General features: G+C 43.0%; 1 protein-coding gene across 2 annotated transcripts in view; it reads right to left on the reverse strand.

Moving 5' to 3' along the window:
- The window catches only part of ARSB (arylsulfatase B), a 183,940-nt gene that overhangs the window by 43,715 nt on the left and 124,736 nt on the right, over positions 1–15,489 (reverse strand). Inside the window, exon 7 of one of the 2 annotated variants that reach the window (XM_070377261.1) lies at positions 7,026–7,118. The exons of the other annotated variant lie outside the window; for it this stretch is intronic. Within the exon in view, the coding sequence (XP_070233362.1) occupies positions 7,026–7,118 (93 nt within the window). The remainder of the gene's footprint in view (positions 1–7,025; positions 7,119–15,489) is intronic. 2 annotated transcript variants of the gene reach the window in all.

Consider the following 15,489-nt stretch of genomic DNA (forward strand, 5'->3'; position numbering starts at 1 on the left):
GGAGATAGAGAATGGATGTTCATAGACCAGGAGCAAACTCCAGCCCTGCTTCTTACTACTGTTTTCCTGGTTCACTGAGCCACTCGACCAACTGTTTCGTTCTGTCTGTTAGGGCTGCCCTCCACAAACCCACACATCTGTCAGAGCTTCCTTTCTGCCATCTGCCTAGCAGGACTTGTACTTTACAAGAAAAGTCTCTGCCCCAGCTTTGTCCTTCATGTACTCAGGACCCCACCTGGCTTCAACTTAAGGAATCAGAAATACAAATAGAGCCCTACAGAACTTCTACACAGATCTGATCAGTGGGTGTGCCTTTCAGAATTAGATAATATGACTTGCACAAAATGGTCTTGAATGGAAATGAGTCAGACTAAGATCCATGACATACAACCAGGGCTGTTCAGACTTGAGTATCTGGGGGCAAAGATGACTCTATTTTTTATTAAGACTTGAGATAAGTATGTAAGAAAAAAAAATCCCACTTATTGGAAAAGACCCTGATGCTGGGAAAGACTGAGGACAGGAGAAGGGGGCAACAGAGGATGAGATGGTTAGATGGCATCCTTGACTCAGTGGACATGAGTTTGAGCAAACTCCGGGAGATAGTGGAGGACAGGGAAGCCTGGTGTGCTGCAGTCCATGAGGTCGCAGAGAATTGGACATGACAGCGACTGAATAACAAAAACAAAAACTCCCGCATCTAAGGTTCAGGGCTTTACCCAAACTATATATGTGGAGCTCGGTAGAACCGCATTCTAGAGTCTAGTTCTCTTGACGAGTCATCCCTCCTTTCCAAAATCCTACTTCCCTTGTGTTCAAACTGAAAGAATCCATCAAACAAAGCTGCTCATACTTCTAAGAGAGAGGGGAAATGACTTTCAAGGGCCTTGCTTGATCCCGTCATAACTAATCCCCTCCCCGCTTTTCTCCTTAACCAACTTGGCTCAGTCCTCTCTGTAGGGCTACTTGTATTCTGCCTTGCATTCTAAGTGGCTGCTTATATGTGCCCCCCACCTACCATTTCCTCCGGCTCCTCAGTGACACAGCCATGGCCCCTTGATCTTTGTGTTTCTCAGGGCCAACCCAGGGACCATTCAGTCCATGCTTAAGGAGTCCACCTGGAGCAATGAACTGGATTTATGGGGGAGCTTTGCTTTGCTGTCAGCTTTCAGGTAGGGGCTTAAAGTTCCTTGATCCAGGGAAATAAGGGTCAGACAGCAGCAGCACTCTGCCAGCTCCCAGAGACCCCTCGCAAGAGTGAGGGGCTAGAGGGAGGTGATGGCCTCACAGTCCCAAGAGTCTGTAAAGAACAAACGGGGGAGGGGAAGGAGGCTCCAGAAGGAGAGGGAGGACCAGTCTCACTTCCCCCCTGCAGCAGGCGGGCTTGCTCTCTAATTTGATCTTTTCTCTGCTGTGGCCAAGGCCAGGCGCGTTCCCCGAAGAGCAAATATGAAACAGTGCAGTTGCCGTTTCAAAGCAGGGGGAAAAAAAAGAGCGGTGGTGGGAAAATGGGAGGAAAGGCTTTTTCTTGATTTATTTTTTTAAATCTATGTGGTGGGAGAAGCAGTCATGAAGATAAAATATGCAGTAAATTCTAACCCGTGAAGGGAAAACATTTTCTATTGTCCTTTAAAATCTTTGACACTTTAATCATCTATTCAGTCACTCAGCAGGCTTATCCTACACTCTGATTAGGGCATGTCTCACTTTGTACAACTCCTGTACATGCCTCCTAGACCAGGGGTCTCCAGGGCAGGGACCTTCTCAGTCCATCTTCACATCACCGACGCCAAGCACTGTGGCTTGACGGCCGTTGGAGCTCAGGAAGTGGTGGTTGGCCATCCAGGGAGAGTGAAACCAGCAAGGCAGCAGGAAGCAGGGAGGTGAGGGCGGGGCCTTAGGTGGGGGCGGAGCCTTGGGTGGGGCGGAGCCTTGGGTGGGGCGGGGCATGCTTCCCGGAGAAGGGGGATGGGCCTGGACAAATGTCACAGAAAGGCCAAGTGGCCTCACCCAAAAAAGAAGCCAAGGGATTGGGAAATTAGGAAGCTACTGGTGACCTAGCAGGTATTTGGGGGAGAAAGCATATTGGAGCTGAGTGAAAAGTCAGTGGGAGAAACACTCACTAATGGGCATAAATCAGTATACCTTAAATAATTCATCTATGATAAATCATAATGGAAAAGAATATAAAAAAGAATATATGTATGTTCAGCTGAATCACTGAGCTGTACAGCAAAATTAAAACATTATAAAGCAACTACAGTACAATTAAAGTTTTTAAAAATGTATCTAAATGTACATTGTTACGTGACTGGTGAAAGAAACTGCAGAATACAATGCATGGTTAAAATAAGTAGATTCGTATCAGGGTTTCTTAATGTTGGCATTATTGATACTTGGAGTGAAAAATTCTTTGTGAAGGGGGGCTGCCTGTGCATTTGAGGGTGTTTAACAGCACCCCTGGCTGCCAGGAGCACTTCCGCCTAGGTTGTGACCATCAAAAATGTTTCTAGAAATTGCTTTTAGTTGAAAAACCACTGATTTACATGTACTGACCTGGAAAGATATCCAAGGTAGATCGTTGGGTACCAAAAAAAAAAAAAAAAAGTAGCAAAAAAGTACTATTTATGTAAATGAAGTACAATATATATACAGATATACATAAGTCTATTAAGTCCTTACTATTTAAGTATGTACATCGACAGTGGTCCAGAAGGACAAAACTGCTACCAGATGTCTTCTCTGGGAAGGGGCGTGAGGCTGGGGGGCATCACATGAATTTTGGCTTTATTTGTACTACTTGTATTTTTTAAAAATAAAAATATACTTGGTGTTAGAATTAAACTATTTGTAAATGAATGGAAATTGACGATGTAGAGAAAGAACATGTACGCTACTCCTTGAGAAAGTTTAAAGATGAAGAGAAAGCTGGCCAGAATGAGGCAGAATTAAAGGAAGGAATTTTTAGGATGTGGGAAAATTGAGCACTGCTAACTTCAGTCAAGTTACAGTTTTGTATAAAGCATTATGAAGGCGAGGGGGGTGGGGAATAACTTCTAGAATACTTCCACTTATTAGGTCAAGATTTCAACAATGCTTTGCCAGCAACGACTTTCCCACTACAGTTAAATATGCATGAAATGATAGAATTTCTCTTTCTGTTTTTCCACCGCATGTTTCTTTAATTTGTGTTTCTTTGGTGTGTGTACAGCTTTTTGTAACTAAAGTGCTGATGCCATTATGGAAACTGTCCGTCTTCAGAGCTGGAAAGACCTGAGAATAGAAGCTGACTTTGACTTGTGTTTGGTCTGGCATGGCTGTGGACACTGCAGGAGTGTATTTGTTTTTCATTAATTTGTTTGTCATTTTTCTCCATGATCTATGGAACATTTATTTCCCCTGAAGCAAATGTCATAGGTTTCTCTTGGTTCTGGTGGGGTAATGAATTGTTGAGAATAAGAAATTTTTCTTATATGCTATTTGATTGTGGAAGGAGACATTTTTTGACCTTTTGCTGTTTTACAATGATAATGAATTTCCTGGCAAACGTGGAAACTTTGGGCTTCTTTATTAAAATAATGAGGTTTGAGGAATAACTTTGACCTGGACCTTTGTAGAATTAATCAAATATGGATTTTGGAAAAATAGATGAGTTCAGTCTTTACTGAGACACTTTAATGCATTCCTGTCACCAAGGCAGTACACAGATCCATATCACATAAAAATATCAAACAATTAAATACAGACCCAAGTCCCAGCACAGAGCTTCAGGCATGTTGTGTGAGGAGGTTAAGGCTCAGGGCCTGTCAGCCTGATCACAGTGTTACTCTGTTTCCTTGTTCGTTGTTCCTTTTTTTTTTTTTTTTTTTAATTGCAAGAGTAACAGTACAACTTGTAAAAAAATTTTGGCTTATACTGAACAGGATGAAAAAGATAAAAGTCATCTGCAATCTCACTCTCAAAAGCTAATGGCCCATCATAACATTTTGGCATATTCCTTCTAGTCCTATTTTAATGCCCATATTTTTGTATGCAATTGAGGTAATAATGAACACAAAATTTTCTACTCTGCATTTTTTCTCTTATATACTGCATAAAATATTTTGTGTCCATCTCTAAACATTTAGAAAAAAATTTTATTGGAGTATAGTTGCTTTACAATGTGGCATTAGTTTGTGCTGTACAGCGAAAGTACATCAGTTATACATATTAATATATCCACTCTATTTTAGATTTCCTTCCCAGGTCACCACAGAGCATTGAGTCAAGTTACCTGTGCTACACAGTCAGTTCTCTTTAGTTATCTATTTTGTACTGTCTCTAAACACTTGAAAGGAAAACTATACTGATTCCTCTTAGGATGTTCCAAACAAAGGCATCAATTCATGGGGAAGAAAAGAATAGGTTTTCTTCTTTAAAATACTATAGGAACATCAAATTCTACCACTTTCCCTCTAAATGTGATGACAAGATATGTTTTCAGATGCCCTGAAGTTGTAGACACGTCTGTATTTCTAATTTTGAGAAGTGACAAAAGAAAACGAACTTGCTGAGACCAGGATGTATGACAAGCTCACACAGTAACACTGGGTGAGGATGCTCTGTGTTCCTAGGAGACAGGGTGACGGAGCAACAGGTGTTCCAGCCACTTCTTTGACCAGCCACATGGATGCATGCATGTCAAAAGCCACTTGAGAGTAACCTCTCAGTCATTTACAAAACCATGAACATGGGGAGCTTTCCTACTTCCCACATAGCACGCTTAGACTCCCAGTTTCTCTACACAGTCTCTCCTGGGCTCACTGGAGTTTCTCTGTACCCGTCCCCAGTACCCTGCAAGACCAGAGAAGAACCTGGAAGGAGGCAGAACCCGCAACCCAAGCAGGGAGGGTCTCAGAGAACTGGAGTAGAATTGGCTTCCTCATTCTAGGGCTGGGAACCACTTCCTGGGTGGTTGCTCAGTTAATGACCATATTTTGGAAGGTTGAGTTTTTTTTTCCCCTGAATGTTGACAGAATGAGAACATCAGGAACAAAGGGAGAAAGGAACCAAGTTTCTGAGATAAGCTCTAAAGTCTTCATGCCTCACTGGCTGAAATATATTTTGGATGTTTTTCATTAAACGCCGGATTACTTTAGGATTGGAAAACAATTGACATCTAGATAATGAGAAAGGCAATGTAAATTCCTGTCCAGTTAGCCTAAATAGGGACTTGGGGGAAATTTATGAAGACCTATAAAACATGTCTGAGATTTAAGGTCTTGTATCTCTGTCTTTAACTGCATATCTCACACAAAAAATATTTAGTCTTCAATCAAATATTCATGCAAATATTTTAAATTATAAATCTTGAGCTTCAAATCCGGTAAAAGTCGTTCCTAGACTGCTGCTGCTAAGTCACTTCAGTCGTGTCTGACTCTGTGCGACCCCATGGACTGCAGCCCACCAGGCTCCTCCGTCCATGGGATTTTCCAGGCAAGAGTACTGGAGTGGGGTGCCATTGCCTTCTCTGCCTTCCTAGACTAGGGACTACTCAAAGTATTGTCAGAGAGCCAGCAGCATTGGCTCCACCCGAGAGCTTGCTAGAAATACTGAATGCAGGCCCCAGCCCAGCCCAACTCAATTGAGTGGTCCACATGCCTATTCTAATCTGAGAAGCACTGGTTTGTGGTCAGGTGACAGATCAGACTTTTGGAATACAAGTATGGTCACAAGTGACTTCCTAGACAATGTGGAAAAGTTGTTAGTACTGTTCAGAGACTGCTTTCTTCTTCCCCATTACAGTCTAACTTCTAGTCTAATCTTTTCATCACTGCCTTGCTGATGGTCAGAAGCTGTCCCTGATTGCTGAAAGAGACTAGAGCTCAGGGCACTCTGTAATTTCTGAGGTGGGAAAACAATGCCTGCCAAGGTGATTATCCTCTTGATTTGGTGTCAGATTAAGTAAGAGAAAAGAGGATGCTTGGCGTGAAAGCATCTGAATGGCTGGAGTACCACACTGACAGTACAGTGCATTTTGACCGATATGATCAGGAACTTTAAGAAGTGTGTTTTTCTCTCACTTGCTTACTTCTCCTTCAATAAATAAAGCAGTCTATGTGCAATATAGTTTTTAAGAGTGCTTACAAGCAGGCCTCATCCCTCTCCAGTACTCTTGCCTGGAAAACCCCATGGACAGAGGAGCCTGGTGGGCTGCAGTCCATGGGGTCGCGAGGAATCGGACTCGACTGAGCGACTTCACTTTCACTTTTCACTTTCATGCATTGGAGAAGGAAATGGCAACCCACTCCAGTGTTCTTGCCTGGAGAATCCCAGGGACGGCGGAGCCTGGTGGGCTGCCGTCTCTGGGGTCCCACAGAGTTGGACACGACTGAAGCGACTCAGCAGCAGCAGCAGCACAAGCAGGCCTAAGGTCAAGAATGTGTTTGATTTAGCAGTTAGGGGAATTTAAACTCAAACCCAGTTGGTTTTTAAAATCAACTTAATCACCAAAACTTGATGAAGCGCCCTCAAGTTATCTAAAAGAAAGCAGATACTGCACAGTGGAAGAATTGATGTCATCCGTGGAGCTGCCAAACCATCAACAATCTGGAAAGTGAAATTTCTTTTAAAAGGGAAAATATAAAATTATGAAAAACATGCAGCTCTTAGATTTGCTTGCATGCTCTTCCAAGTGTCTGATGGTTTATGTAATACATCTCTTTCCATTCTTTTCTAATTTGGTTTAGACTGTCAATATTTTCATTTAAAAAGAATGTATATTCATTTGAGCTTCATGTAGGATAAATGCTGTCCTTTATAATTTGAGGAAAGATTAAGAAAAAAACAACCTCACATAAATTTGAAAATACAGTTGAACGAGAAAAGAGAAAGGTTTAGATTTTTTTCAGTCTCTAACATTAAAATATTTAAACATTAGTTGTTAACAGAAATCAGATACTACATTCTACCTTGTCCAAGAAATAACCAAAATCCAATCCTCAACTTTCTTTCAATGACATATTTATCTTACAAATAATTCTTACATTTCAGGCAAATGATTAGAAGGGAGGGTGGTACTTGAGCTGAGTTTCTTTCTCTTTCCTCTTTTATTCTTCTTTTCTCTTTTGAGAAAGGAGCTGAAAGTCAGATAAAGACCAAATTATTTTCTGAAAGGAATTTTTATAAAATGATATAGAAGAAAGGCTCTGGAATGAATAAGTGGTCAAAATAATCATGACTTCCTGTCATGATTAGGAAAGACACTAGTGTCTGATGCTTGCCTGCTATTAATTAAGCCAGATCTAAAGTTTTTGTGTTACTTTATGAACAAACATTAGCTCTTACAAATCAAGTACCTCTGACATCTAATCTCTTTTTAAAGGATCTGTTGAAGTCTTTCCCAGGTCTTTCCTTTTTTCATTTTTCTTTAAATAAAGAAGGAAATTTATTTGACTATTTCTTTGGTTGTGTCACTGCTCCAGATGCTTAGGGACAACAACGAATATGAAAGATGAAACCGTCTGCCCTCGTGGAGTTTGTGTTTTAATGGGAGAGGAAGATGATAAAAATCCAGAAAGATAAAACCAAAGTTGTTGAGATAATAAATTTAAAGCTATGCTTTTTGAGTAAATCTACCCTAATCATCCCCAAATGCCTTTCATTATTTCTTCCTTTCTCCTTAGAGCCTATGTATTTGATTTCTATCGCTTATCATTTGTTGCTACTTTATTTTATAACTGTGTTAATGTCACTTCCTAGGCCTATATATATACTTTCCTCTGATTCAAAAGGCTCTTCAGAAGCAGAGGCCATGTATTTATTCTCTAGGTATTCGCTGCCAGAAGTAACAGGTTTTATTCTATACATGCCATGACTGATCACTGACATCTTACACTGCGTGTGTGTGCGCTAAGTCACTTCAGTCGTGTCCGACTCTTTGCAACCCTGTGGACTGTAACCTTCTAGGCTGCTCTGTCCATGGGATTCTCCAGGCAAGAATACTGGAGTGGCTTACCATGACTTCCTCCAGGGATCTTCCCGACCCAAGGATCAAACCCCATCTCTTATGTCTCTTGCGTTGGCAGGCAGTGCCACCATTTACCATTAGTGCCACCTGGGTAGCCCAACATATTACATTATAGGTTACTTAAAGCAGACCACATCCTCAGCTTTTTACAGCTTACTTCTCAGAAATGTTTTTAAAAGTTTCATTTCAGCCTTTTACATAGGCAGGGCTTTTACTAAAGCCCCTAAAAAATCTGACCAGATTAATCAATATTTAGAAAGTAAACTTACCACAATTTAACGGCACTGGATTTGTCCCATGAAATTTAGTGAGGTTTTAGGTCTTTCCAAAATACTATGGTTGACAATTTCAAGAACAGTATACATCTATCTTTATCCTTATAGGTTGTGGGACTAGGGGACTGAGATAGAAAGATGCCTAGTTTAGACTGGGAGAGAAAGCAGAGAGTCTGCACATTCCCAAAACTTGAAGAGATCCAGCTACAAAGATGCCTTCAGTGTAGAGGGTGGAGCGGGCACAGGGGCTGGATCTGAAAGGGATGACTTGGAGGGTGGCCTACTTCTGTGCTGAGTATCCAAATCAGCATCGACCTTTGAGTAAATTAGAATTGTCAGGCTACTCTTGGAAGCCATTGCTAAAATTTCTAAGCTCTACCAGAATTAAAGAAAAGTAACCAAATAAATGAGAGGTCAGTTGGAAATGAGAGGGTGTGGTGTCAACATAACCTTGGGGGAAAAAAATTAAGCTGATATGTAAGTGAGGTTTTGAGCAAGTAACCACATGGCCAGACACCCATTTCCCAGAGGCAGGCCTGGCCCAAGCCCTTCAAGTCAGCCTCTGTTATCTGGCCCCGAGAAGCCTTAAAAAAGGTGCTTACTCTGATTTCTTCAAACATAAAATTGGGGCAGTGGGATTTGCCATTTCTGTGTAGTCTAGGCCTGTGGTGAGGATTAATTAGTGTTTTTAAAGTGCTGTGGGTTTGGTTTGGTTTATTTATTTTCTCAGGATGAAAGCCAGTACGCCAGCACCAAGTGTTAACAGCGAAGGTTTGATGTATGTTACTTGAGATGCCCTGTGTGAAGTGGGGTGGGCGGGAAACGAGGCTTGTGGGACGGCCTTCAGCATCAGAAAGGCCACATTTCCAAACACACTTTAGTACTCCCCAAAGTCAAGGAGAAAGACTAAAAGCCTTTGAAAATTAAAAAGGAGAAAAGTTATCAGTATTTAGGTTCTGTGATTGAGGGCTCATACCAGCCCACACCAAGGAAAATTTGACAGCCCTCTGCAGACAAACATTGGCAGCAAGAGAAGACACAAAATTCTGCTAATTCTGTGACAAGCTGTAAAATGAGCTCTCATATTTGATATAGAAAAAGAATGGCAACTCAGACGGTCAGGGTATCAGGACTAACAGCTGAGGAAAAATGCTGTCACATGCTAGCTTCTGTCGGAGAAGGCAATGGCACCCCACTCCAGTACTCTTGCCTGGAAAATTCCATGGATGGAGAAGCCTGGTAGGCTGCAGTCCATGAGGTCACTAAGAGTCGGACAGGACTGAGCGACTTCACTTTCACTTTTCATTTTCATGTATTGGAGAAGGAAATGGCAACCCACTCCAGTATTCTTGCCTGGAGAATCCCAGGGACGGGGGAGCCTGGTGGGCTGCCGTCTATGGGGTCGCACAGAGTTGGACACGACTGAAGCGACTTAGCAGCAGCAGCAGCAGCACAACAGCTTCTCTGACCCAGGACAGGTGGGCATAGGGACCAAGAACTCTGGTACAGCCTCCACTTCCACTCGCTAAGAACTCAACAGTTTTCCAGATATTACAATCTCACAAGAATCCTCTAAGCTGGTTTTAAAAAATAATTTTTATGGCTTTATTCCTGGTTAAGGAAACAATGTGTGCTCATTACTAAAAATTGAGACTGCAGAAATATAGAACATAAAAAGTACAGACACTACACCTCCAATCCCAACAGTCAGTATATAATTGCTATTGGCTGTTGTTTGAACATATTTACAGGCGACAGCTGTAACTGTCCCCAATTTATAGGTGATGGAACAGAGGACACAGAGAACTTATCTAGTAAGTCAAAGCTGGAATTCAAATCCAGGTCTTTCTGATACCCTGGGACTCTACATGTCCAGTAGGCTACTCTGCTTTAGCCACACCCTGCTCCCTTGTTCCACCACCCTCCCCAGAGATAATTACCACGAGGCACAAACACAGTTTCTATAACAAGCCTTGCAAAGAGAAGCTGCCATCATCCACAGAATCAGGTTACATGTGAAACAGCAAGGTTAGTGTCACAAGTAGATCTGCTTCCCCAGCCTCATTTAAATGTATAATCCTCCATCAACATGCTGGGTATTTGAGTGAGGTGATTGTACTTTTTTCATAAAATCATGCAGAACAGAAAACAGAGACCTCTGAGGTCAGTAGATTGTATCTTATACATGAAGCCTGGACCTGCAGACACATTTATTACATGTGTGTGACCTGCTGCCTCAGTTTCTCCATCTGGATTATAAAGTGGGTGGCTGAACTGACTGCCAGGGTGCCTTCTAGCTGCTGGTACTCCATGCGATGATGGGAAATCTCACTGACAGCTGGTTGGCCTCATGCATTCCACCTAACTTTTTTTTTTTTCCTGCTCAATATATCATTTCAGGTTGAATGACAGAAAGCCGTCCTGTGTTGCTACTTCCCAAATATGCCCAGAAAGACATGAAAGTGCTTTGAAATAATGTATGGTATTACTGCTCTTGCTAGATGTCTTCTGATTAAATGAGCAGATGATAACCAACCTAAATGCCTAACTTATCAGCATGCCTTCTTTGGGGATGTGTACATCTCCTTATTCAAAGGGCCTCAAGAGAGCTATATGATGAAATCTTGCCCTCCATGGAGTGTATGGCTCTGGATTGGGAAACCATAAACATAAATAACTGCAGGAGGAAGAAGCAAGATCTCAGTGTCTTAAGATGCTCAAGGAACTCAAGTCCGGAGGGTCGGGGAGGGCTTCATAGAGCAGGAGAATGAGACCTGGGCCCTCAAGAAGGGTCAGAGAAGCAAATAAAGATGGCAGAGGATGCTGCAGTGGTGCTGAGGGAAATGACAGAGGCTGCAGGAGGCAGGCTAAGGAGTCTGTGCATGGCTGTTGGCAGCTGGGACCCACCAACAGCTGTCAAGCAGGTAAGTGAGGGGCTGTGTCTATGTCCTCCTTCAACAAAAGCTAAACCCTAAATGATCTCTTGTACACTTCGCCAACAAAGGTCCGTATAGTTAAAGCTATAGTTTTTTTCCAGAAGTCATGTATGGATGTGAGAGTTGGACCATAAAGAAGGCTGAGCACCAAAGAATTGATGCTTTCGAACTGTAGTGCTGGAGAAGACTCTTGAGAGTCCCTTGGACTGCAAGGAGATCAAACCTGTCAATCCTAAAGGAAATCAACTTTGAATATTCATTGGAAGGACTGAAGCTAAAGCTCCAATACTTTGGCCACCTGATGCGAAGAGCCAACCCATTGGAGAAAACCCTGATGCTGGGAAAGATTGAGGGTGGGAGGAGAAGGGGGTGACAGGATGAGATGGTTGGATGGCATCATCGACTCAATGGACATGAGTTTGAGCAAGCTCCAGGAGTTGAAGGACAGGGAAGCCTGGCGTGCTGAAGTTCATGGGGTCACAAAGGGTCAGACACAATTTAGCTACTGAACAGCAACCACCTATAACTGTATACCTATGGTGGGCAGGCAGTGTCTACTGAACAAATCACCTCAGAAACGGCACCTTAGCATCAGGAAGTGGATCTGAATTTGCTCTAAAGAGGAAAACAGGGAGCAGCTCCAAGCATGCAGACCTGGGCCACTCCTGGATCTGGCCTACAGACCTGAACATTTTACCACAGAAAACATGTGTGTGAGAGGAGGGGAGGGAGTGAAGACTGTTCTTTCACCCTGTAATCATGAGCAGAAGTAACATCCTATTATAACTTTTGAAGAGAAGAGGCCCTTTCGATGCTATAGTGACGAAGACGTACAGAATCACTTTGAAGCCTTGGCCTTTGGAGTGGAAAATGTTAACATCTGTCAGGGCCCTTCATGTCTAATCATGCTTCTGCCAGCGGGGGCTGAGCACTTTATGTGTGTGCGTGTGTCAGGTCACACACGTGGATGGGTGTGAGAATTCTGACGATTCACTGAAAGCCACATCTGACTTCCAACGTGAGTTGTGGTCATAGATGGAGTAGCGTCTTTACCGCAGAATAGCCCAGGTCAAGCCTTGGGTATATAGGATGAGCATATACATTTTCTCTAAGGCAGACTAATACCTTTGAAATAATTTCTCCTCCTGGTTTGAGGCAGGACAGGGACTAGAACTGGCTGACTAGAACCGAGGGGAACCACAGAATTTGGGGCTTCAGAGTGCTTTAGAACCAGGCCGAGTGGCATTCACACCTGTAGGACCTCGGAGCCTAACCCAGGATCACGGCTGCTCCCCACCCTTTGGATGTTTCCAGGCTTTCCCATAAATCACCTTCAACAGTACCATCCCCTCGCCCCAGGCTGTTGCACAGGCTTCCTCCACGGCCCACCCTGCACAGCTGGAGACAGACCCTGAGACCTGCTAGAAAGAAACCCTTTAAAGACATGGGAGGATAGGAGGGGAGAATAAATAATTCTTAGGATCTACTCTTAGCAATGAAGGAAGAGAAAAGGTACTACCTGAACAGAGACCAAAATGTGTCCATGCAAGGTCACCTGAAAACAGAGCCTCTGAAGATGAATTAGAGGTTTCCTCAAAGCACACGGGGAAGCGATTATAAACCATATGTTTGACACTGGCCGGGGGCCCGGGGCAAGAGAGATAAAAGCAGAGGCGGCTTTGCGGGCACTGAGAGAGCCAGTGCCCAGGCCAGCAATGAAAGGGAGCTTTCCAGAAAGGCGGAAACAGGAACAGAGACCAGCAAGAAGCAGCTGCACCCTCGGCTCAGAGGGGAAGCCAGCTGAGCTGAAACCAGCCGGGGGATTTTATTTATGTGTATTTGTCCCTGGTCGCTCAGACGGTAAAGAATCTGCCTGCAGTGCGGGAGACCCAGGTTTGATCCCTGGGTCAGGAAGATCCCCTGGAGAAGGGAATGGCAACCCACTCCAGTATTCTTGCCTGGAGAATCCCATGGACAGCGGCGCCTGGTGGGCTATAGTTCAAGGGGTCCCAAAGAGTTGGACATGACTCGGTCACTAACACTTTCACTTTCTTTCATTTGTCCATCAAGGAAGTCTGGGGGAAAGAGGTGAAGTGGGCAGGGAAAATGCCACATCACTGGATATTTTCCATGAGGGGAAGGGTGAGGGTGGGCATTTATATGCTGGATAAGTAGTTTCAAACATCTGTATGTGATAACGTTAATTAAAATAAAAAGCAGCTTGTGGCTTTTTTTTTTTTTAGGCACAAAATGTAGGATGTGAGTTCAGGGTTTAAGAGGAGAGTGTGAATTGCCATCTGGAGGCACTTTCAGGTTCAAGAAAGGCTAAGATACAATAAAACAAAGACTATATAACCTGTTGGTCTAGTCATCGTTCATGAACAAATATTTATTGAGGACTTAGTATAATGGTAGGCCTGTGCTATGCACTGGAAATACGGCAATAAAAGAAAAAGTTATAGATCTTGTCTTCATGGAGTTTCTATGCTTTTGGCAGGGGGATTAAATTTCATTTATTTTTAATTTTTAAAATATTGGTACAATATAATGCATAACATAGAATTTACTGTCTGAACCATTTTCAAGTGTCCAGTTCAGTGGCATCGAGTATGATCACATTCGTGTGCTACCATCACCATCATCCGTCCACAGAACTCTTTATCTTATAAAACCGAAACTCAATATCCACTAAAAAGCAACAACTCCCATTCTGCCTTCCACAGCGGCATACCTTGGTAGATTGTGGCGTTGATATTAACAGAAAAATGTTTCCAAAAGACTGGTGTGTACACCAGTCGATGTGCTACTTTCTGTCTCTATGATTTCAACTACCCTAGGTACCTCATGTGAGTGGAATCATACGGTATTTGTCTTTTTTTTGTAACTGGCATATTTCATTTACCATACTGTCCTCAAGGTTTAACCATGTTGCAACATGTGTCAGAATTTTCCTTTCTTTCTAGGACTGAGTAATAATGCTCCATTGTATGTAGTACATTTTGTTTATCCATCCCTCTCTCAGTGGACACTTGGGTGGCTTCCACCTTCTGGCCACTGTGAACAATGCTGTTCAAGTCCCTGATTTCAATTCTTTTGGGCATATATCCAGGTATGGAATTGCTGGATCACACGGCAGTTCTATTTTTACATTTTTGAGGAACTGCCACACTGTTTCCAGAGCGCTGTACCAGTTTACATTCCCAATAGCAGTGCACAAGCGCTCCAAGTCACATCCTTCTCAATAGCCGTTCTTCTCCTTCCTCCACCCCTCCCTTCCTGTAGCCATCCTCATTGGTATGATCTACGGCTCTCTGAGATTTCTTTATGCTTTACTGCAGAATCTCCTGGCTCACCCTTTGACCTCTGGTGTGTGCGTGTACACACCAGTCTTTTGGAAACATTTTTACTGTTAATATCAAAGCCACAACCTACCAAGGTATGCGGCCATGGAAAAAACCCTAACTCCGCTAGTAGGAAGGGCTTCTGTGGTGACTTGTACTCTTAAAATAAGGGGGAGGTGGTATAGATGCTACAAGGCAAGAGGCCAGCTTTTGAGGGGCTCTGGTCCTATGTGGAAGGCAGGACTTCCTTCAGAAAAGTCTAACATCAATTCCTACAATCCATGATAGGAGGAGACATTGGTTCACCACTGCCAACGAGACCCACTAAAGGAGAGACAGCAGATGGAAAACTGGAGTGATGCAGTGATGTTTCAGAACAGTGGCCACAAAGGTGGGAAAGATGTAGTAACAACAAAATCGTGTAATAATTCACACTACTCTAGTGCTTGGAGCAAACTTATACGCAGAGGACATTAGGCAAAATGCCAGGCCGGAGGAAGCACAGGCTGGAACCAAGACTGCCGGGAGAAATATCAATAACCTCAGATATGCAGATGACACCGCCCTTATGGCAGAAAGCAAATAAGAACTAAAGAGCCTCTTGATGAAAGTGAAAGAGGAGAGTGAAAAAGTTGGCTTAAAGCTCAACATTCAGAAAACAAAGATCATGGCATCTGACCCCATCACTTCACACCAAATAGATGGGGAAACAATGGAAACAGTGACAGACTTCATTTTGGGGGGCTCCAAAATCACTGCAGATGGTGACTGTAGCTATGAAATTAAAAGACGCTCCTTGGAAGAAAAGCTATGACCAACCTAGACAGCATATTAAAAAGCAGAGACATTACATTGCCAACAAAGGTCCATCTAGTCAAAGCTATGGTTTTTCCAGTGGTCATGTATGGATGTGAGAGTTGGACTACAAA

Source organism: Bos mutus, chromosome 10 (genome assembly GCF_027580195.1).
Source record: "Bos mutus isolate GX-2022 chromosome 10, NWIPB_WYAK_1.1, whole genome shotgun sequence".
In the NCBI taxonomy this organism is placed as follows: Eukaryota; Metazoa; Chordata; class Mammalia; order Artiodactyla; family Bovidae; genus Bos; species Bos mutus.